This window comes from Platalea leucorodia (assembly GCF_965183815.1).
Source record: "Platalea leucorodia genome assembly, chromosome: 6".
Taxonomy (NCBI): Eukaryota; Metazoa; Chordata; class Aves; order Pelecaniformes; family Threskiornithidae; genus Platalea; species Platalea leucorodia.
Genome location: NC_138828.1, coordinates 54164774 through 54186841, shown reverse-complemented (window position 1 = coordinate 54186841; position 22068 = coordinate 54164774). Strand labels below are relative to the sequence as shown.

General features: G+C 34.4%; 1 protein-coding gene across 1 annotated transcript in view; it reads left to right on the top strand.

The window, feature by feature from the left end:
* TUSC3 (tumor suppressor candidate 3) overlaps positions 1 to 22068 on the top strand; it is a 137023-nt gene that overhangs the window by 68970 nt on the left and 45985 nt on the right. Inside the window, exon 6 of the mRNA XM_082315221.1 lies at positions 2362 to 2451. Coding sequence (XP_082171347.1) covers positions 2362 to 2451 — 90 coding nt within the window. The remainder of the gene's footprint in view (positions 1 to 2361; positions 2452 to 22068) is intronic.

Sequence of the window (22068 nt, the reverse complement as noted above, 5' to 3'; positions counted from 1 at the left end):
GATGTTTTACTTTTCAGCTAACTTTTGGCCTTTCAAAATTATCTCTTTCACCTCACTTGTTACACACATTTTCAGTTTCTACACTTTTGTACTTTCACATAAGCTGTCTCTTGTGTGATTCATCACCAAAATTGCAGTATAAATTTCTCTGCTAAAACAATCTGCAAGGTATAGAAATAACTATCTATTACCCTTTTGCAGTAACGGAAGCATATACTCTCTTAATTTCTTTGCATATTATTACTTAAAACATAATCCATTTGGTAATAATCATGACCAGTATGCTTTCATTTGCCATATTAATTACTATGCTGTTATATTACAAATACTGTTAAGGGCAAAATGAAACACACCTTATATTTAAAGCGAAGAATCTGCTCTTAGTGTAACTGAAATCTTAACACTACAACAAAGAATTATTATTAAAGCGGATATGAAAATGTTTCCTTTTTTTTCATTTTTTTTTCTGTTACAAGGGCTCTTTCTGTTACAAAAAATCTCAATAACAACACAATAAAAATTGTTACGCACACACTTCCTAGTATCTTTCCCTTTCTCTGACATCATGGTTACTCTTCCACTGTTTCTCTCTGGATCTTGAGATCATTCATTGGCTTCAGTTTGGGGGTGCTATGGTGAGTTGTCAGCATTCCAGGTTCTTTGCTGGGAGGAGTATGATGCTGCTGCTTTCTTCCTCCTTGCTCTAAGGTCTACTTGGGGCTACTTTTACACTTTGTCGTTCCTTCACTGATCTGCAACTACATTTTACATCAAAATTTACTGGGTAAATGGGGATTGTCTTACATATGTTGGATGCTTGTCCTTTGTTCTCTTTGTTACCCCTAAAGCTGGTTTTGACCAGCTCCCATGTCTGTGTTTCTTTAATTCATCGTTGGCATAATATTTATAGGCTTGGTGTCTCCAGTATAATCCTGTGCCCCCTTTCTTATCATTCCATACTGGTACACTGCATCCTGTGTTTCCACTTTTGTTGTCTCTCCTCTCATTCCATGCCTACACTACATCATTATGTTGGTCATAATTATTTCATCCTAAATAGAATAGAAAAAAAAAAATTATTACTCCATACAGAGATAAGCAAAAGTAATGCAAACTAGGCATAGCTACCTGGTCTTTGGAAAAAATGCTGTCTCAGCTAAATAAGTTAAAAAAAAAAAAAAAATCCAGGAAAGCCAAGACAGATTTGTTTAAAGCCTGACAAGATTCAGTCCTGAGGCCTTCCAAAGTTTGTTCAAATCATATTGCTAGAGGTGACAGTGCTGTATTTATGGGGTTACAGAGCTACACTAGCTTACATTTATTTCATAAGTGTGTTACTAAACATTCTTTAAAGAAAACCCCTTAAAGGGTTTTAGTAAACCCTGGTTTAGTTAACGATCATGGTATGAATTTTTGCATTCATGATCCGTCTGCTTAAATCACCATGCCTATACTATACTGGTGGGTATATTGATGTACAGTAAAAATGAGCATATATGTAAAAACTGTACTTAAATTATCTTGGAGTTTTTGTAAGGATTATCTGTACTGATAAGACAGAAGATATATTTAGATGATCCAAGTTTCCCATTTCTGTTTTCCTGATTTGGTAATCAAAAGATACCATATTTTCATCTTTAACATAGCCATAATGACCCTTGCTATGACTATAATGTTTGTCATGTAGATTCTGCAGTATGACCTTCTGCAAGACTTAATGTCCATTTTTACAGTTTTCATACATTCCTAACCTAACTCCACACTTCGTTCCATAGGGAATTTCACCTTTCTAACAACTCGACCATTGTTATTTGTCATAGCTAAAATGAATCACAGTCATACAGGACACACAATGAGAATTTCATGAAATGGGACAGACTTTCTTTTGATAATTGGATTTTTTTTTTCCGTATAGTTTTTATATATCATTTCGTACACCTGGAAGCAAATAGTTAAGCTAAAAGTTTGCATTAGATTAGAGGCAGAAATAACTTCATGGAAGGTTATATAAATCTCAAACACTAGTTTGCAGAATATTTGAAATGAATGCCTTCTACTGCTATGAGTGCTTTTTGCCATAAAGGTGTGTAAATGTGGCAATTCCAAGTGCACATAAAGACAGGTTTATTTCAAGTGAGATTTTTAAAATCTCTGTCTTAACTCATTTTCTAACAGAATTCATTAAGAATTTTATGAGAGCAACACATCTGAAAACCCTATTCTAAAAATCAAATAGAGGTAGATACTGTATCTGGTTAGGTAAACAATTATGTATCTAAAACAAACATCACCAGCAGAATGGTTTTCTATTCAATTCTTCTGGGTAAATAAATGAGTATATTGTTTTCTGTTTTCTTCTAGTGTGTTGTATTTGCTATGACATCTGGTCAGATGTGGAATCACATCCGTGGACCCCCGTATGCACATAAAAATCCTCAGAATGGACAAGTGGTGAGTTGATTCTTTTAATTTTATTTTGGGAGGAAATATTATATAGATAGTCACTACCTACAGTGAGTCTTAAGTCTCCAGTGGCAAGCAGAGTCTGTTTTGGAATTTCAGATGTTTAGAAAGTTCCACCATCTTTGATTTGAGCAATGAAGTGAGTGGCCATGTTTTTCAAAATTCTCTCTATCAGGCTTCCAGCTGTAGTGAATGTGTTACAAAATGTTCCATACTACACAATTTCTGCTGTCCAAAGATAAATGGATATTGTGTCTTTTTGTAGAAACATGCTCCTTCAGAAGGTGAAAAGCAAGTTTTGGGTTTTTTTTTCTTCTTTTCAGGCTCCATTTACACAAATCTTTGAGGTTTGTAACTTATGTTCCTCTTTCTTGAGCATTTTAGTTAGAAAAGGAGACGGCAAATATTTTCATGTGCTTTATATTTTTCATGTGCATTTTTTTTTCCATCATGCCTGTAACTCTTCCACTGAACTTTATGGAATGCTTTTTCCTATATCACTTTACTCCTTCGGTTTAGATTCTTTATCAGCTTTACTAAGAAGTTACCACTAGTTGATTACTGTCAAAATTGCTGTTAGATCCTTCTACTGCTGTCTTTGAAGGAATTCTCTTACTTGCTCCATCCTGCTCACAAATTAGCAAAAGTTCATTAGAGTTCAGAAGGAGAAACTCTCTTTGCCTGCTGGGAAGGTAAAGAGGACCTTGGCTAGTTTCTACCACTCTTTGTTATTTACCACTTTTCAAGGAAGTTGTTAGTATGGAGTCTGCAAAACTTGCCATGAACTTAGTGGTCAGGAAGCTTTTTCATGACTAGTGGCCTGTCAAGCTTTTTTCAGCTTTGACCATCACTGGTTAAGGGAGACTGGCTTATGTCTTAAAGAAAAAATTTATTTGAAGCTCTCTTTCTGTCATATCTTAATTGGAGTAGCAAAAAAATGATAGTTTGAATTTGATTACTGGTTTGCTTTGTATCAGGAATGTAGCAGCATATTGATGTCATAAAATGACGTGATTCCATCTGTCAACTCTGTTTTGCAGAAGTAGAACAGATAATGTAATAAATAATCTCTGTAAAACACTGTGTTTATAAAAATTTAGAGTTTTTCATTACTGCCTTGCAGTATTAAATTTATGATGCTTTCCTACAGAGTGACAGAAAGGAGAAATACTGCATAGAAAAAGCACAGTTTGTAACAAACTAGCTTTTACCATATCCAATTTTATAGACATTGCCCTTCTTAAAGACCTGTTTCTGAAGTATAGACTACGTTAAATAATTTAAAAATATCCCTTTAATTGTTCCTGAATTTGTGCCGTCTTGTCTGTTTTCAGAGTGTGAACTCTGAGTGTCTGAAAAACTACTAGTTTGGGAGTATTAACATACAAAACTAAATAATGAAAATAACGGTAGAGGTGGTTTTAAGTTCGAGTTACTAACCTACTGTATTAGTCAACACACATACCTTCTTTCCTGGTTTTGCTCCATTATATGACTTCAGGTAAGTTATTTTGCGCCTCTGATTCACCTGTCTCTCCTTGTTCATGCGTGTCAGTACTTTCACCTCCGTCATGGTTTAACCCCAGCCAGCAACTAAGCACCACACAGCCGCTCGCTCACTTCCCCCACGTTGGGATAGGGAAGAGAATCAGAAGGGTAAAAGGGAGAACTCGTGGGTTGAGTTTAATAATTGAAGTAAAATAAAAATAGAACAGTTAAATAGGTAAAGCAAAAGCTGGGCACACAAACAAAGCGAAACAAGGAATTCATTCACTGCTTCCCATGGGCAGGCAGGTGTTCAGCCATCTCCAGGAAAGCAGGGCTCCATCACACGTAACGGTTACTTGGGAAGACAAACGCCATTGCGCCGAACGTCCCCCTCTTCCTTCTTCTTCCCCCAGCTTATATACTGAGCATGACGTCATAAGGTATGGAATAGCCCTTGGGCCAGTCTGGGTCAGCCATCCTGGCTGTGCTTCCTCCCAGCCCTCCCTCCCCCCTAAGCAACAGCTTAGCACTACTCAGCAAGAACCAAAACATCAGTGTATCAACATTACTCTCATCCTAAACCCAAAACACAGCACTATATCAGCTACTAAGAAGAAAATTACCTCTATCCCAGCTGAAACCAGGACAACCTCCTTGGAGTCATATCTGTGTCAGTAAGTAAAACCAGTCAGATTCTAAGAATTAAAAATAGATGCAGGCTCACCAAGTTCCTGATTTATTTAAGGTATTACTGACCACCGTAACTGTAACTTAAAGCTCTGGTTTTTACCAGTGTTAGAAGTTTAATAAGCATTCTGTAAACCTTTACCTATTTTACATCGCCTTTTTTTTTTTTTTCAAATAACATTATTGAACATTTTCCTATTTCATTTTTCTAGCACTTATCTATGTTCCTTTGAATTTCAAGTCATAAAAGTGCTTATCTAACACTTCTGTGAGATTTATTCAACCATGATAATTCACTGTAACACTGTTCTGCGTTAAGTTAGCAACTGCTGTCTTTACATCTGGATGAAATTTAACTCATCGCTTTCTTTCAATGTCTAGGATTTAGTACCAATTCCAAATTTCCATGCTAATTTTGTACAAGGATTACTTGCATTTAATACCCTGAAACACTGTTAAAAGTCTTAGCCTGTAAAATTCTGTTTTTAAGAGGAGGCATAGAATAGCTCACCAAGCTTAATTATTTTATTGTTAGGTTCAAATTTACTAACTCTTCACTTTTCTTGTTTCATAGGAGTTAGCCATTCAGTTCTCTACTAGCTGTAGAGCCTGATACGCCACCAGACTTTGAAAGTGATAATATTCTGTCTTCATAAACTTTTCCTTGCCTCAGATATCTCCCATTGTTTGCTTTGTTCTTGTCATAACCGTAGATGACACTTCATTTCTCTTCCTTAAATTCCTATTTTTTCAAAAGATGAAAAGACATTTGTTTGCTTTGCTTAAACAATACTACTTACTAGTGCCAGTATCTTGTAAAAGTAACATTACAGTTCTTAAAATTTTTGGCTTGTGCACAGCGTTTATCATTCTTTGCTTGCTTGCTTAAATTACTTTAATTCTGTGATTGTATTCTTTGAATGAAGCTTTTAAAATGTATTTCTGTAATTCTGTGTGGTTCTATTCTATGAAGTTGATGTGCTCTCTTATTGGGGTTGTTGCAGTTACTTCCTTTATTCCCCATTGCCATCAGCTAATTTCAGTTTTTGGGTCCACATGAAAGCAGTATCAATTTTTATTTAGAAAGCTGAATCACACAGTACCATTGTTTCATATTTCAGTTCTGGTTTAGATTGACGAAACTGGTGCTAGTCTTCTATCTTGACACGTTCTTTATTTCTGTTACATTTTTGGAGTTCTTCATCTTTTGCCTAATAATTTTGTTAGGATTAGGCCCTTACTGACTGTGTGGCAATAAAATCTGCACCTATTTTACTGGAGTTGAGAGTGAAAACTAAACAACCCATTGGTGTCTGTATATAAACAGTCCTGGGAGAGTTCTGATTTTTTTATTCAGCGCTTGATCTGTATAGAGATGGTGGTGAGACAAGTAGAGAGCTGGAGAAAGCAATTATGTATTTTTGAGCCTCCTGCAGAGGTAGTTCTGTTGCGGTTTAATTGACCTAATAGCAAGGAGTTCTCATTAGATTTTCATCAGCTTTTAATCAAATAGCAGCAATGGCTAAGAAAGCATTTATGTATGTCTGTCCAGGGATTAGCAGCCATTTTTTTGATTTGGATACAAATTCTACAATTTTTATTGTGCAGTATGCTCAAGACTGCATCTTTAAAATGGTTGAAAGTTTGCTATAAATGAGAACAGGGGAAAGGACAAGCTTGATCTAAAATACTGAATTAAGATGATTTTTAAAGCTCATCATTTTCTTTCCTTCTCAGAAAAAATTATTAGAAGTTGGAAAAGTTTTTGTGTGAAGAGGAAAATACAATATTTTTATTGTCAGATATTAGATGGTTTTCCTACATAAGCTGATGCTTTGTGAAATGGATAATGGTGTTATTTGCTACTACATTAATTGGATTTTTTTTTACATGTCTTATGTTTTAAAAGCTTGTTAAAATTGCTTAAGCATAACACAAATTATGTCCTTAGGAAGCAATTTATATCTGTTTAGTGGATGTTTTAGATAGAATACCTTGCAATATCAGATCAAATATAAATATTTGTTCAATTGTGGAGTTTATTCAGCCTTTTTTTTTTTTTTTTCCTACTTACCTTTCACAGTTTTATAACCACTGATCTTTATTCAGGAACAGTCTCTAAAATGTCACTTTTCAAATGATCTGGCTGATACTAGTGTCTGGTAATCTGTATGTTTCTGAAGTTAAATGAAAAATGTTTGCTATTATTATTAAGGTATTCTATGTGAAAATTTTATGCTTAGAATATAGAAATTCTTAATGCACATTAGTCCTCTACTGCTAAGCAGGACAAAATGTCATTTATTAAAGTATATTCTGTGTTTTCTGACATGATTTTTTCATATGAGTGTAATTAAAATAAATGGAACTTTCTTGGAACAGTTTTAAAGAATGACTCTCCCTTTCAAGCTCAGTAAGTCGCAGTAAATACATTGTCCTTTTGCCTTTAATCTATCTGGAAGCATGTTTGAAGTACGGTTCGCCAAGATTGTGTTTGTAATGCCCAGCTTTTCTGAATGTGGCCAGATTGCTTGGTAGCAGTTTCAATATATAAAAAAGTCACTTTGTTGTGTGATATATTAATATATATTTGCCTTGCTTTTGGATAAAAAAAAGTTCATACAGGTTATTATATCAGTGTCTGACATAAGATATCCAGATTGGCGTCAGTAGTACCACAACAATATTTTGGTGCATCTATCAACAATAATCACAACCATAGTGCTATTGAAAATACTTCTTAATATTTTATTGGAATAGCCGATTATTTTTGTTAATATGCTTGACAGAAATGAGAAGTAGTTAATTTATGAGTGTATTTAATGAAACAGCTTTCCTGTGGTCGTGAAAACAGTGAGTCTGCTCAGAAACTGCAACTAGTAAAGGGATTCTCAAGCCTTTAATTTAAACTTCTGTCTTGATTTAGTCAAAAAACTTAACAATTGGCAGTGTAAGATGTAGAAGTAGTATAAAAATATCTTAATTCTGTTAACAGACCAGCACATTAACAAATAGGCAACATCATATCTAAACTAGTGTTGGGAAAACTATTAACCTGTACAAGACATCTGTCCTCATTTTTGAGATTGCAAGGGTGATCGTAGCTGGCATTTCAATAACTTTCTGTATAACACCTTGGTATTAGAACAGGGAAACCTTACACAATATTGTGTACCCTTTTTTATTGTGGGAAGAAAAGGAGGTAGGAAAATAGTAATGACAGGAGGGTTGCTCAGATGAGGCGTTAGAACCTCTAAATTCTTAAAATGGTCAATTCTTGAAGTATACATGCTGTAAAAGTTCAGATTGTATTGCAAGTACTGTAGTTTTGGCTGAGTAAAGATGGAACATGTTCTCATCAAGTAAAACTGGATTTTAGACAAGTAATCAGGCAGCAAGTAGTCTGTCATGATAAAATCCAATAAAATAAAAAAAAGGCACTAGATTTTAATTGCTGCTTGTAACAACAGAAATCCAATTGTAATTGACTGATACCACTTTCAAGCAGCAAACACTCCTCCTCCCCCCTGCACACCTTTTGCTAAGTGTAGATGGGCTCCTAGAAGCAATTTAGTTTCATTTGAAAGAAGAACTGTTTTGTGCGGAACAGCTCTTACTATGTCAGAAGTCAGAGAGACCTCAAGTATGTGAAGTTATGAAGTATTTAAAGATAGAATGATAATGCAATACAGTAAAATATACTTTTTTAAAGACAGAAAACCAGAATAACACAAGGGAAAACCTGTTCATGTTCTGTTACTACTGGAACAAGAGCCATTTTCTTAAACCCAGCTTGAGTGCTAGGTAGGAATATAGGTTTTCTGTCTTCCTGGACTTTACTGGTTTTGTAGATGTTAGAAGGTAAGAGCCTTCTCTAATAAAATAATTTGGCTTGGAAGGTACCTCTGAAGATCGTCTAGTCCAGCTGCTTGCTCAAAGCTGGTCAGGTTTCTCAGGACTTTGTCTAAGATAATTCTGAATGTCTCCATGGTTAGAGATTCCCCAGCCTGTTCCAGTGTTTAACCATCCACATAATTCTTTTAATTTTACCTTTTAATTTATTTTTATCCTTTTTATTTCCCTCAGGAACAGTCAAGGTAAATTTTATCCATCTCTTCAGTAAAAGCTGATCTAGCCAAGTTCTTAATTAGAATTTAACACTGACATTAATAAAACTAGACTTAGCCCAGCAGTACACCTTTTCAGAGCTGCTGACAGCATACCTTTGCTTAAGTAGCACTAGCCCTGTTATGCTATCACTACAATATCCACACTGGAAACGTGAAAACATTAAGCCTGGAGTAGTCATAGAGATTTTTCTCTGTATAGTTCTGTTCTCTGAATAGAGCTGTGCAGATGTTCTTCTGGTAGCTATTAAACGACCTAAGCATGTCTGTTTTCTTCTAAAATCTTACAAGTTTTCAACAATTTTGAAAGAGTGGAGAAGGGAAAAGAGAGGAAAGAACTCCACCATATTTTCCCTATTGCATAACACAGTCTTTCACTGTTTTAGATGGATTATTTTGTGAATCTTTCCTCTTCCCTGCAGAAAGATAATTTATAGTACAAGGGTGCAGATGTTCCTTTTGCTGAAGTAAAATTTCAGCAGTTGGGAATTGTCTTGTGAATTACTAAGCAAGTATCAAAATATTTTGTATCCTGCAGAGCCTTCTAGAATTATAGACCTGGTACATTTTTCCATTGGAGAGCTCTTGCCTCTCCATATAGTTTTGCTAGTAAGCTCTAATGCTGTCATTTCAATGTAAGAGATTAGATTTCTCTTATGCCTGTGAACAATGTCAAGAGAAAGAACATGCATTTGAGTGTGTTAGTGTAAATGAAGCAACGTACTTCAGACAGTCCTTCATGGACTAATTCACCCATAATCTCTGGTTCAGAGAGATACCTTTTTATTGTGATGGTTCTCTTTTAATGGTGGTTATTTTTTATTGAACATAAGGAACTTTTGATACTTTTTTTTTTAATCTGCAAGGCAACAGTTATTTGCTACTTGATATTTTGATAAATATAAAATGCTTTTTGTATGTTTTCACAGAGACAAAAATTATTCTGACATTTTTTCTTGTCTAGCTCTGGTGCCAACATTAATTCCTTTCTTTGGCTAACCTTTCATGTTTACTGACTGTTCCTGAAGGAAGAAACAATAGAAGAAGACATAAAGACTAAATTAAAAGGTAAACTAAAAAGTTTTATTGTACATGCGGGTTGTTCTTCTGAGCCTCTAAAAAGCAGTAAAGTAGTACTATACATCCCACCTTTTAGATATCAAATATTTCTCAGAGTTCCTGGATGTTAAATGGCGGGATATGTGGTTTTTGTTTTTCTGTTCTTTGAATCATTCATCATAACTTTTTTTTTTTTAATTTATAGATGTTGACACCCAGATCTTGTAGATAATATAATGAGGGACAGGCACACAGACCTGTTTTCATTATTTTCCTTACATATTCTTTTGAAGCATTATGAATATTCACAAGGTTAATGATGCCACCACTACTGTTCTTCGTACCTTTCATTTTGAGACTTGGAAGTGTCCTGTTTTGGTTTTGGTTTTTTTTTCCCCCACTGCCTAGCAGCATACTTACATAAGAATTCAACAGAGTCTGAACCCAGGTAGCTGAGGAACCAGTTTTGGCTTCAGATAGTGTGCTCAGATAGGCAAAACCTATTCCTATACTAAAATTAAAATAAAGTGGTGCTTGGGAAGGTTATACATATGAGCAGAATGTGAGAGTAGGTGCTCTGGTAAAAGCAAGGGTTGACTACTGGGTTAAACAGGGGGTTTTTGTTTGGTTGTTGTTTTGGTTTGGTTCCCCACCCCCCCAAGTCAGTGGTAAAATTAGCACTGATTTTTATAACAGTAGACCTGTTCAAAGCACCTTTGAAAATCATATCTAAGGAACGTTATGTATCTGTTTTTCTTTCTGCACAGTAATGCTTCAATAGCAGAAATGAAATTTGGTCTAGCTTTAGAACAAAAAATGAGAATATTTAAGTAAATGAAGGACCTTGTTTCCTGATTTTTTTTGCATTTCTCAGATTAACTTACCCAGTTTATTTATCTAATGTTAATTGGTTGGTATTGTACTTCTGTTTATTACAATGGTTATAATTATAAAAATTGAAATGTATGTATATACTTTCGTCTTCTCAATACTCCTCATTGCAATATATCTTGAAAATGTAAAAGCTATTTCAAAATTGTTAGACGAATATACTCACTGAATCTATAATGCTTGTGTTGTCAGAAATGCCGTACAGCATGTGTTATTAAAGCTTTCTGCTGTTCTGTTATGTACAAAGGAAAAATTCAACCTAAACTATTGGGATTCTCTAGAATATAGTCTAATATGCAAACTGTAGTCTTATAATTTAGGATCCTGGTGAAGAGTTCAATTTCTTTAATTATTTTTATATTAGTTTAATTAGATTTTACTCACAAGGATAGCTTGCATGGCTGTTACATTACCAATGCTTATATGTAGAAGCAGACATTGCTAAGAATTGTCTTGCTGTGGCTATGTAAGTGGTAAGCTATCTTTATCAAAAAAGTCACCAAAAATGTTTGAAAGGGAATTACTATTTTCCAACTGTGCTATCCATTTTCCTTGGAGGTGCCATCCTTTCCTTGGAAGATGAGGAGAAGAGAATTTAACTTCTATCCTGACTGCTGGTCAGGATTCAAACTCTCTTTATGTCCACGTTGTTGAGAAACAAGTTCACAAAAGGAGTGGGCTTTACACAAGCTTTAGAACAAGGAATTATTTTCATTTTGCACTGCCCTTTAGACAAGCACCCTCTTGTCTGCTGCTTTAAAGGCTATTGCAGAACTGCCTTCATGTATTGGTGAGAAAAGTTGGTCTAGAGCCCTTCTGAGGAGACCTTACTTCTGCATAACACAACTGACATTGATCTGCTTTTTAGATGTTTTAAAGGCATCTTGCATCAAGCTAATATGATGCCCGGAAGTGGGTTGAGGAGCGCATTTAATGTACATCACATTTTCTTAGTATTCAATACTTACAGAATTAAGCTTTTGCATTTATTAGAAATAGACTGTAGTTCTTTTGTACATGTTTGTACTGAAAAGAGGAGGCATTTTTCACTGTTCCCCTTGAAAGTCTATCATTAATATTTCTATGAAAGCTGTTAAAGGCTGGAGTGCTATAACTTTTAGGTACAGTACAGATTACAAAAGAGTTTTTTACTGCAGGTCTTGCAAATCTAGCTTTTGAGCAATAAACAAAAACATGAAATAACCTCCTTCATGTTCACGGGTCCTGAGGTCACTTAGCATGGCAGGATGCTCTACATGAAGAGAAAATAGCATTATCATTTAAAAGAGGGAAGTTGTCTGCATTTACCAGCCCTTCACACTTCTAATATGGGTCAATAGAATGAAAGAAGAATTTGGCCTATGATTTTTTTTTTATAATCACTGTTCTAAAAAACATTCCAAACAAAAAAATGTTCGTGTGCTTTTTCCACATCCAAAATTCTGTAGTTCATATTAATCAGACTGAGTAATCCCTGTCAGATAAAAGAAGAAATTGTTCCATAGTCTTCTCTGTGGCTAAATACCAGAGTCATAGAACTAAACTGAAAACTCTTTTTTCAATTATTGTTGTTTTATTTGCCTATAAACAGAGAACACTGCAATGAATGGTATAATGAATGAATAAACACCATCTAATCTTGTCCAGTGCAGTCATTTAAGATACTATTAATGCTGGAAATGGGGAAAAAAAGACATCCATTGTCTTTAGAACACAAGTAGGTATACTGCCATTAAAATGCTTTGTGTGTAAAAACAAAACTTTAAATTTGAGCTCTGGAAATGTGCAGAAATATTAGAACATAGTAGTACTCATAGCCCTTTTGTGTGCTACTGTAAAGAAATGGTGAGGGTTTTGTCAATGTTAGTTACTTCACCTTCTGAACGTGCATTTAAGTAGAACTATGCTACAATAAGTGGAAACAATGCAAGCATTGGATCAGCTGCACAGTTTAAAAATGGATTTTAAGAATCGATTTAAGAACCAAATTTAATTAAATTCATGCTGTTAGTCATTTAATATCCCAGTAATTTATCACTTGCATTATTATTAATTATCTCTGGAAAACACAGAACCACAAGGACATGATGTGAATGTATATGCCACTTTAGGTAGTGCTCACAGAGAGACTATAGTGTGTTTGCTACTGTGAGCTTTCCACTGTATCTCTCTCATCCCTTAAAAACACTTGATTACATTCAGGCCTACAAATATTTTGCAAACCTTGAGTAACTGGAAAAGTAAAAACAGTACACAGACTTTATTTCTTCTGGCTTTTTTCCTCCTGTTTGCTTAATTTCCTGTTTCCCTCACCCTACTAAAATATTGGAAAGCTTCATTTACTGAAGAACAAACAATTGAAACCCCTTCAAACGAGCCTCTTTACAGCTGAGGAACAGATTCTAGAAAAAACAAATTAGAGAGACATTCAAACCACTGTTACTCAATAGATTATTTTCTGTATAAGTTGAAGAACATACCTTCCAAAAAAGATAGCAGATATAGCACGGGGTAGAGTGAATCCTGAAAATAGACAGCACAACTGAAATAGTAAACACACAACAGCAATCTGAAAAAGAAAAGGACAAATGGAAAAAAAAACACAGAAACAAATTCCAGCAGAATCCTGGATGTTACTGGTATAGGTGACCAGTACATGTCTGCTGCTGTAATATTTAATGTCTTTAAAATGAGCCTCTTTTCCGTGGAACTTATTCCCTTTGAGAGTTAAAGCATACTGTAAGGTTGGGTTATTAACATAAGTATACTACCAAGTTAACAAGTTCAGTCCAAATGCGTAATACTGATTTGAAGTTTTTTTCCTTCTCCTTTGCCCCTTAATTTTTCTTTTTCCATTTGACTATCTAGACCATTTCATATTGCTCTGATCTAGCAAATAACTTTAATGCTTAATTCATAGTTCGTGATTGCACAGTAGTGGGAGGGCCCTTGTACATCGCCCAGTCATGGGCAAGTACATCTTATAAAAATCTTTGATTTTACTTAAGATTTTGCTCCCAGACTTATTTTACAGTGCTGTTGTACCACCTTTTGTGTTCAAATGAAACTTCTTTTAATTGTTTGGTGGATTGCAGATGCAATACTTTGTACCTTGATTTTGACTTAATTTTTTAATAGGCAGATCAGATTAATGAATTATATTCAATCCATACTTATATAGTGGATACTTTTTTTCTAGCCGAGTTCTTTCCAGATAATGAGAACATAATTTGTGGAAATCCTCCTGACATTTGAAGCATGTAACTTTCATTTCTCCCCATGTAATGTAGTGGTGTGGTTTTCCTCAGTTCCTTTCTGGCATCAGCTGAATTCATTAGTACCTATTTTTGCACTCAAGTCATCAACTTGAAACATAATAAATTAGTCTCAAGATCTAGAGTTCCTTTATGTGTTTTTAAACAGCCTATTCTGTCTCCCATTGAGCCAGTTATTCAACCTGCTTATACTGTTCGTTCCAAACCCATTTTTCTCCAGCTTTACATGTAACAGAATGAATTGCCAAAGTCCAGATAAATAGTTGCACATTTTCTTTGTCAAGAGGATTAATTACCTTAAGAAAGAGATTGTGCCTGATGAATCTGGTACCTATCTGTTTGGAATAAGTGTGCTGTATTTCGTCTCATTTTTCATGTTCCGTCATATGTTTAATTGTTCTTTATTTCAAAATTTATTCAGAAGCATTTCATGTTATTGAAATTTAATTTCCTTCCTTCCTTCCTTCCCGAATGTGTTTTGTTTCTGTGTATGCCTGTTCTATAGATTTACAGTAACATGCTCAGATAGACTTGGCTAGAATACATACATAGAAAAATAAAATTGCTACTGGGCTTTAAGATTTATGTACTAGTTCGGAATTCTGCTTTTTGAGTTTTCCTTCAACTTTCTACATGGTATACATGCATTCTGTCAGCTGTGGACCCTTGTAACCCTTTTATTCATCATAAGCATTGCAGAAAACGGAATTCAGAAATTGGGTGATTACCACCCTTTACTGAGTATTAACTTCTTTGCTTGTTCTCTGTTTTAATGGATGAAATGTGAGCTGTTTTCATTTCATTTGCGGGGCCACCTCAGATTACCTCCGGACAACTTTCATTTTATTGCTAAGCTTCTTGACCTTTTAAGAGGGAAATGTATTTGCTAGTCAGTCTCTTTCCATTCTTTCTAAGCTCTGGTTGTTCACTGTATTCCATTTGGGATTATTAATCAGTTAGGTCTAGAATCCTTCCCTGAAAGGTCACTAAATTATTTATTTTTTTATTTTTAGGATGTGTGGGATGCAGATTCAAGATAGCTTAAGAAACTTAAACTGTTAGTCTCTGACTCACTCAATTCACCAAGTTTTCCTGGTGTAGGTGACTTCCCTTACTAATTTTTAATCTCCGTTGAACTGTTTTGAAGTGTAAAGGTCTTAAATTGAAAGTTTTAAATGTGTTACTATTAACCTTTCAGTTTAATTTACTGAATCAACTCAGGTCATTTTATCTGAAACAATTTTATACTTCCCGTGTCTTTATAGTGCCCTTTTTTCTATGAAAAATGCACTTAAAGTGTTATTGCTTCTTGTTGAACCAGTGGGTAACTGAGGATAGAATCTGCCAGGTGTCACATACTGATCATTGACATCTGCTGTTAGTAGTAACTGTTTCAATCTATTAAGAAAATTAGTCTCCGATCTACCACGAGGAGTTCTTTTTCTGAATGCTTTTCAGTTCTTCAGCTTTGTAATGTTCTTTTCTGTGAGAGGGGTCTGAGTTATCTCTTGACACATTCTCCTCCTCCAAAGCCTGAAATGTTCTTCTGAAGGTCAGCTTATCTTTTCATTTCCATTTTTCTGTGAGTTCACCCACACCAGTGCTTAGTTCAGATAAGGGGTGTTCTTTTGACACCCATGCCACCTTCATTCCCACCTTCTATGCTTTGGTTCACATTACACAGGGCACATCAATTATGATCCTTTTGGATGAAATGTAGCCAGAAGGTGGACTCCAGGAATTCAGCCAGTAAACTCCCAGCTGCTACTGATTTGTTTGGTCTATTGGACCAAAGAGGAACTAGTGTGAAGTAGAATCACTTGAAATGTGTATAGTGTGGATATTGGGTTTGGAGAATTAATATGCAGTAGACTCTAGTATAAGCATAGCCTTTGAGTCCTCAGCAGCTCAACATCAGCATCTTTGCATCAGTAATGGTGGTATTCTTCCAGTCAAATTTTGAAATTTGCTCTGATATGATGGGTGACGTTGAGCAGCAGGCTCTGCTTCTATGAAGATATTTCAATTGCAGATTTGTATCTGATATCCCTTTTCCTAGGAGAAGGTGTGTCTTACATTTTACCAGATATATTCTGGTAATGGATCATCAACTGAATGTGTATCTATTTCCTGCTAATGTATGTATATACAAAAAAAGCTAGATAGAGCTTTCAGTCATGTCTGCTTTTATCTTAGTAGCTCTGCGCTGGTCTGTTCTTTTTTTCTTAAAAAGACTGAACCTCAGTAGGCTCCTCAGAATTTTGACTTAAATGCTTTGCTGCCTGCTTTGCTTTTATACTTTTAAGGCTTTGCTAGACTGTGTGTCAGATGAGAAAACACATTTTCTGAAGAGCCTACTTAAGTTCAAGATTTTTCCTCTTCAATCTTGTAATTTTCTATTGACATTTAAAATGCCTCTTTGAATGCATGTTTAGAAAATATTACTACCAAAGGGTAAACTGCTTTTTTCATTCCAAATTTGTAAAACAATTTTGGTGTTGAGAAGAGATTCTAAATAATGTGTTGGGGGGGGGGGTGTGTGTCTGTATGTAATAGCTAACTCAAATTCACAAAAATTTTAATCCTTCAATTTTACATCTTGACTTACTTTAGGTCTTGTAGCGATAAGGTTGATGTAATTTTTGTTTAATTATCAAATCAAGATTTTCTCAACTGAGAAAAGTAACTTAATACCTAAATGCTATTAATGTGTGATAATAATTTTAACATATGTTGTGTCCTTTGTACATAACAAACTTTTCAATGTGGATTTTCTGTCACATTTTTAAGTATTACAGTGGGTGAATCCTGGCAACTTTTGTCATATATTTGTTTTTAATATGCTCTGAAGATAATTTCCTTTCTTAATGTGCTATGAATATAATTTACCTATATTTAACAGGTCATACTATAGAAATATTCTTATATCCTCTTATTTATGGCTTTCAAACACAATATTCAGTCCTTTAACATTTTTATAATTCTCTACAACTCTTTAGAAACTTTAGTAAAAATACATAGTCAAGTCGCTAATTGGATCCTAGACATAAACAATTAAAAAAGCTCAATCTTTTAACAGAACTAAAAAATACCTTGGTGTGTATAGATATATTTCCTAATTGCAATGCTTCCTCTTTGCATTTTAAAGATCGGTTCTATTATTCCTGATGATTTTATTTTAATTTGGCAAGCTAAAAAAAAAAAAAGGGAGTAGAACACTTTCAAACATAGAGAAGTTGCATTTTAATATCTACCCAAAAATAGTGCATTTCTCAATAGAGAGATTGCCAGAAAAGGGTTGCTAGATGGTACTAAAAATACCAGTTTCAAGGGAGACAAAAGAGTAACCTTCAAACTTTTTCTGACTTTGTCTCTTATCAGTCATGCAAGTGTCAGAGTCATAATGTGAATACTCAAGAAGGCTTTGAATTGTCAATAGAGGAAGCTTCCTCTTTGAGGTTATATTCGCTGGAACAGAAGAGATAACACTATTATCAATGTTTTTATAGTGTAGCCAATTTCTCATTGCATGTACTGAAATGCAGTTTTTTAATACAGTTTAGATATTAGTATAATGATAAATATGACAGACTCTTAAACTAAATTCTGAATGTTTCTGTCAGTCTTGATACAGTATGAAATTCCACTCTGGTCTTTTCAGAGATTTTTATGAGCATTTTCTGGAAAAAAAGTAATTTTCAAACACATTTCTAACCTCCTTTTTAGGAAATTGACATTGAATATGCGTTTCTTTCTGGGATGTGTGTTGAATTGTCAGCCAGTTGGAACTTCAAAGTTTAGCACTGGAGTGTAAACATACAGAATAAAAGCTAGCACACTGTATAATATACAAATACTGTTACAAGCTATTTATGATCACCATAGTATGAATTTTTATGCTGTTTTTGATAAGGCATTCAAGCCCTGTGTTTCAACTGCTGACTGTGTGAATTGGTTTAAACTGCTGTTCGTGGGCTTGTTAGTTTTATTTCTTACATACTGTAATTTTTTCCCTTGTGCTAGTGAATGCACAAAATCTCAATGCATTCAAAAGTATTGTACAAATCTTGCACGATAATTGCGCTAAACTCTTACACATGTCCCACTTCAAATTTATCAATATTTATACTGAAATTAATCAAGGGCTAGTGGACTGTAGAGAGCTATGAAGGATTTCTTTTCATTTGCGTTGACTTGTAGGTCATTGTTCGCAATATGTCAATTAACTCAATTATTCAAGATCATTTCTATAAGAATTATGTGTTATCTCCACTACCAGATTTAGGTAGTCTTGTGAATCATTACTGCATTTAGATATTCTGAAGTAATATTTGTGTTTTACTTGAGTGAAATTCTCATCCCTGATCTTCCAACGTACAGGTTAGCAAGTAAAGATTGACAAGTGTGCCAGGGCTTAGGGTTTCACCAGCAATCTCAAATATTTCAGATGTATGAAAATAGCCCTTAATGTCTAATATGTCATCATGAGAATTAAAATCCAATAATAATCAAATATGCTAAGTGTCTGGAGAATTCTATGTAGGCAAAATTGTTGCTCTGCTAAAAGATAGACCTTTTCTTTATTAATATCACATAAAACATTCCATATTTTGTGATTGTTGGAACTAATTATTAGTGAATATAGATCTTCATTTGGTGTTAACAGTATCCCATCTCTTATAAAGTTGGCTGTGTTTTCCTGTTAGCATCACTCAAGAGGCTGATAACAAACACATTGTTTTTGACAATAAGATTCCAAATGAATTCGTAAGGTGGCCTTTAGGTCAACTTTGGATGTTGTGCTAAGAACTCTGCCAGTGGAAAACTGCTGTGTTAGAGGATTACTGGTTTTAGCAAGCTACATTTCATGTGTTATAAAATATATATTATCGACAAGGTCAGGCTATAGTATTCACCTTACAGAATGAGGACTACATTTTATCTGATTTCCACTTTGTTGTTCTTAGTTGCCTTATCTCTTCCCCTGCCAATCTACCTGTCTTCAGGAAAGCAAAAATGGTTGAAGTAGTGGTTAAGTGCATTCTTTCTCAATTTTCCTGTTACCAATGGAGTAATTCATTAAACTAAAAAAATAAAAATACAAAAGAAGTTAAAATCCAATGCCTAAACCATTATTATTTTCAAATATATACTTTCATGTTTCTCTGCATACCTTAGCAGGTTGAATCCTAATAGTTTTTGTAGTTCTAAAAGGATCCAAAATGTGAAAAGGAAGTAAAGAAACAATTGAAACAAATGAAAATGCAGAAGCAAGACTGATGAAAAATATTTTACTTATTATCCAACTTTTCTTCCTATTATTTAGCTTGTATAAGATAATGTACAATCTTCTTTGAGAAAGTGTCCAAAGGCTGTTGTCTACTGGAGAATAATTCAGATAGTAGTGGCTCAGTTCAGCTTTTCTGCTGTAGAAGGTAATTTTTTATTTCTAAATGTATGCTAAAGACTGTCTTCAAAGTACCAGATACATATGGAAGTACAGGAACTTTATCCAAAATACTCCAACAAAAACACAGATTTACTGCTAATATTTTTACTTATGATATCACAGACTAACTTTTAAAAAAAATTATTATGTCTTTAAGATAGCTAAACAGGTGGCATCCATATTTTAAGTTGTTTGTAGATTTTTGTTAACCAGCTTAGCTTACGTATTTTGAAGGACATAGTAAATAAAAATCAAGGGACCTGTTGTCATGAATCTTGAATTACTATTAGGATGAGACTGAAATATACTGAAATATCTGGAATGACCTCCCTCCAGAAGCATAGCATTAATCTTTTTCAGTGATTGTAATCAACGTTTTCTGAAAGTGGGACATGGTGTTTGATGCCATAGATTAAAGAATGGCACTAGCAAGTATTTTATAGCAAACATGGCAAAATAAGTTGTATGTCGTTTCACATGGGGTAAAAATAGCCTTTGTAATTCTTGGTTGTAGATTGTCTTGTTAAATATGATTGCTTTGGCTCTCTAACGTGTGACATTTTTACATTTAATATAAAGAGAAAAAGCTTGTATCAATACTGATATTGTCAAACACTGATATTAAGTCAGTGATGTTGTACAAAACTGGTCACCTCTATTTAAGGATTACCTGAGGCTGGCATAGAGCAGGACAAATGAATAGGAATTTATTTTTGATCACTAATCTGTGACTATGACAATAGAGTTAAACCTGAAGTTGCCTGAAAACTTGCTGTAAAATATTTATGTCTTATGACTACTGTCTAGATATTTGTATTTTTTAATTTCCAGAGTTGTTTGTGGATTTGAAAGATACTTTTCTACTAGCTTGTAACACAGATTTGGATTGCTCATTCCTTATCCCTAGTTCAAGAAATAGTATAACTGAGTGGGAGGGAGTGGATGTGAGGGTGGAAAAGTCCACTTGATAGCTAAAGTGAAGCATTTCTTAGAATGGTTAATGATACAAAGCTATAAAAACTTTCACGTGCATGTGCAAAGGTATGTGTGTGCATGTATATTTATGTGTCCTTATATAAGGATATGTTTTACAATATTTTTTATGGCTTTATGGCCATTATTGGTGCTCTGTCTGTAACTTTTGCATCTTAAATTGTAATATTGGGGGGGGGAGAAGTCAGTGTGCCTTTATTTCAAACCTATAGTCATTATTAATCTTTATAGTGTTGCTGCTGACATATTAGTTCTTCATTGCTATAATTCTCGTCCAGAATAACTTTGTATCAGTGTATTTCATTTTTCTTTGGTTCTCTTTACACACTCCAACAGCTTACTGCTTAATGTTGATTCTGAACTTCTTGAAAATATGGAAACACTCAATATTCAGATATATGCCACTGTTTACCACATATATGAAGATATTATTGAAAGAAAATAAAAAACATTACTGAAGTACATTTTTTTAATAAAGAAAATAAGTTACACCTGAGAGCTATGAGGTCTAAAGCTTTTTGGTTTACTAGCATTATTTTTTATTCTCATGTTCTGGAAAGCTGATAAGAGTCTAAAACTTCAGGGTTCTGTCAGCTTAGTTCCAGGGCTGCGTTTTTTTGGTGGGATTGGGTTTTCTGGATTTTTTGTTTCTGTAGAAACAACAGAAGGAATGTTCTCATAGCCATAGGCAGTGCAGTATGTAGTTACTCTTGGGTAAAACAATGACGTGCCTCTTTCAGATCTTTCTTTAACAAAGATCTATGACAAAAAGGGCGACAAATTCTGGTCAGCTTGTTTTCTTAGGAAGCGGGCTGTATACAACTGCTTCTTGTTTTTGATGGGCCTGGGCCTCCTTGAAAACTAGTAAAACGTAGGGGAAAGTTGTGTAGGAGGGGAAAAACGTTCTTGAGTCTGTCCTGTGTTCACTAAAAAGCTTTTGTGCTAGCAATTACAGTTCATAGGATGTAAATTTTCCTTACTAAAATATAAATAAAATCTTTAATTCTTAAAGATACTATGCCATCTTTGGAAGCAGTTTGAGGAACATATGCGATGTATCAGAGATATGTAGTGAATACTTCATTTATAGTGAATTGACTTTCAAGCTAAGAATGGAATATTGTTTAATTTACACTGAAAGGCAGTGGACAATGTGAGCTTTTAAGAGAGGGGGACAAAGGATGAGGAGATTTAAGATACCACAGCTTTATGTTGCCAAGAGGAGTAGTGAATCCACGTGAAGATTGTTGCAAGAGTTTAAGTATTGCATTATATTTCTTTAAGTTACATTGTATGGAACGAACAAGGCACACATTTAATGGATTAAAAAGTTGCTCACTACTTAAAAGGTTTTTAACAGGGAGAGATCAATAAGGATGATTTTGGGAGACCAGTGTTTCCTAGTAATCTAGACACAAATGTTCTATGTCATTAAAAGAGTTTCAAATAAAATGAGAGGTAGTGTTGGTACTGGAGGACTGGGAATGTGGTTAATGTGATGTCAGTTTTAAAGGTGTGGGGGTGTTTGCAAGGCCCACACTGAACAAAATGCTCTAGATAACAGCTGTTAAGATAGGGATATGTGTGTGAATGGAGTACAAAAACTAAGTGAGAAGGTATTTGCCCTAACACTTTG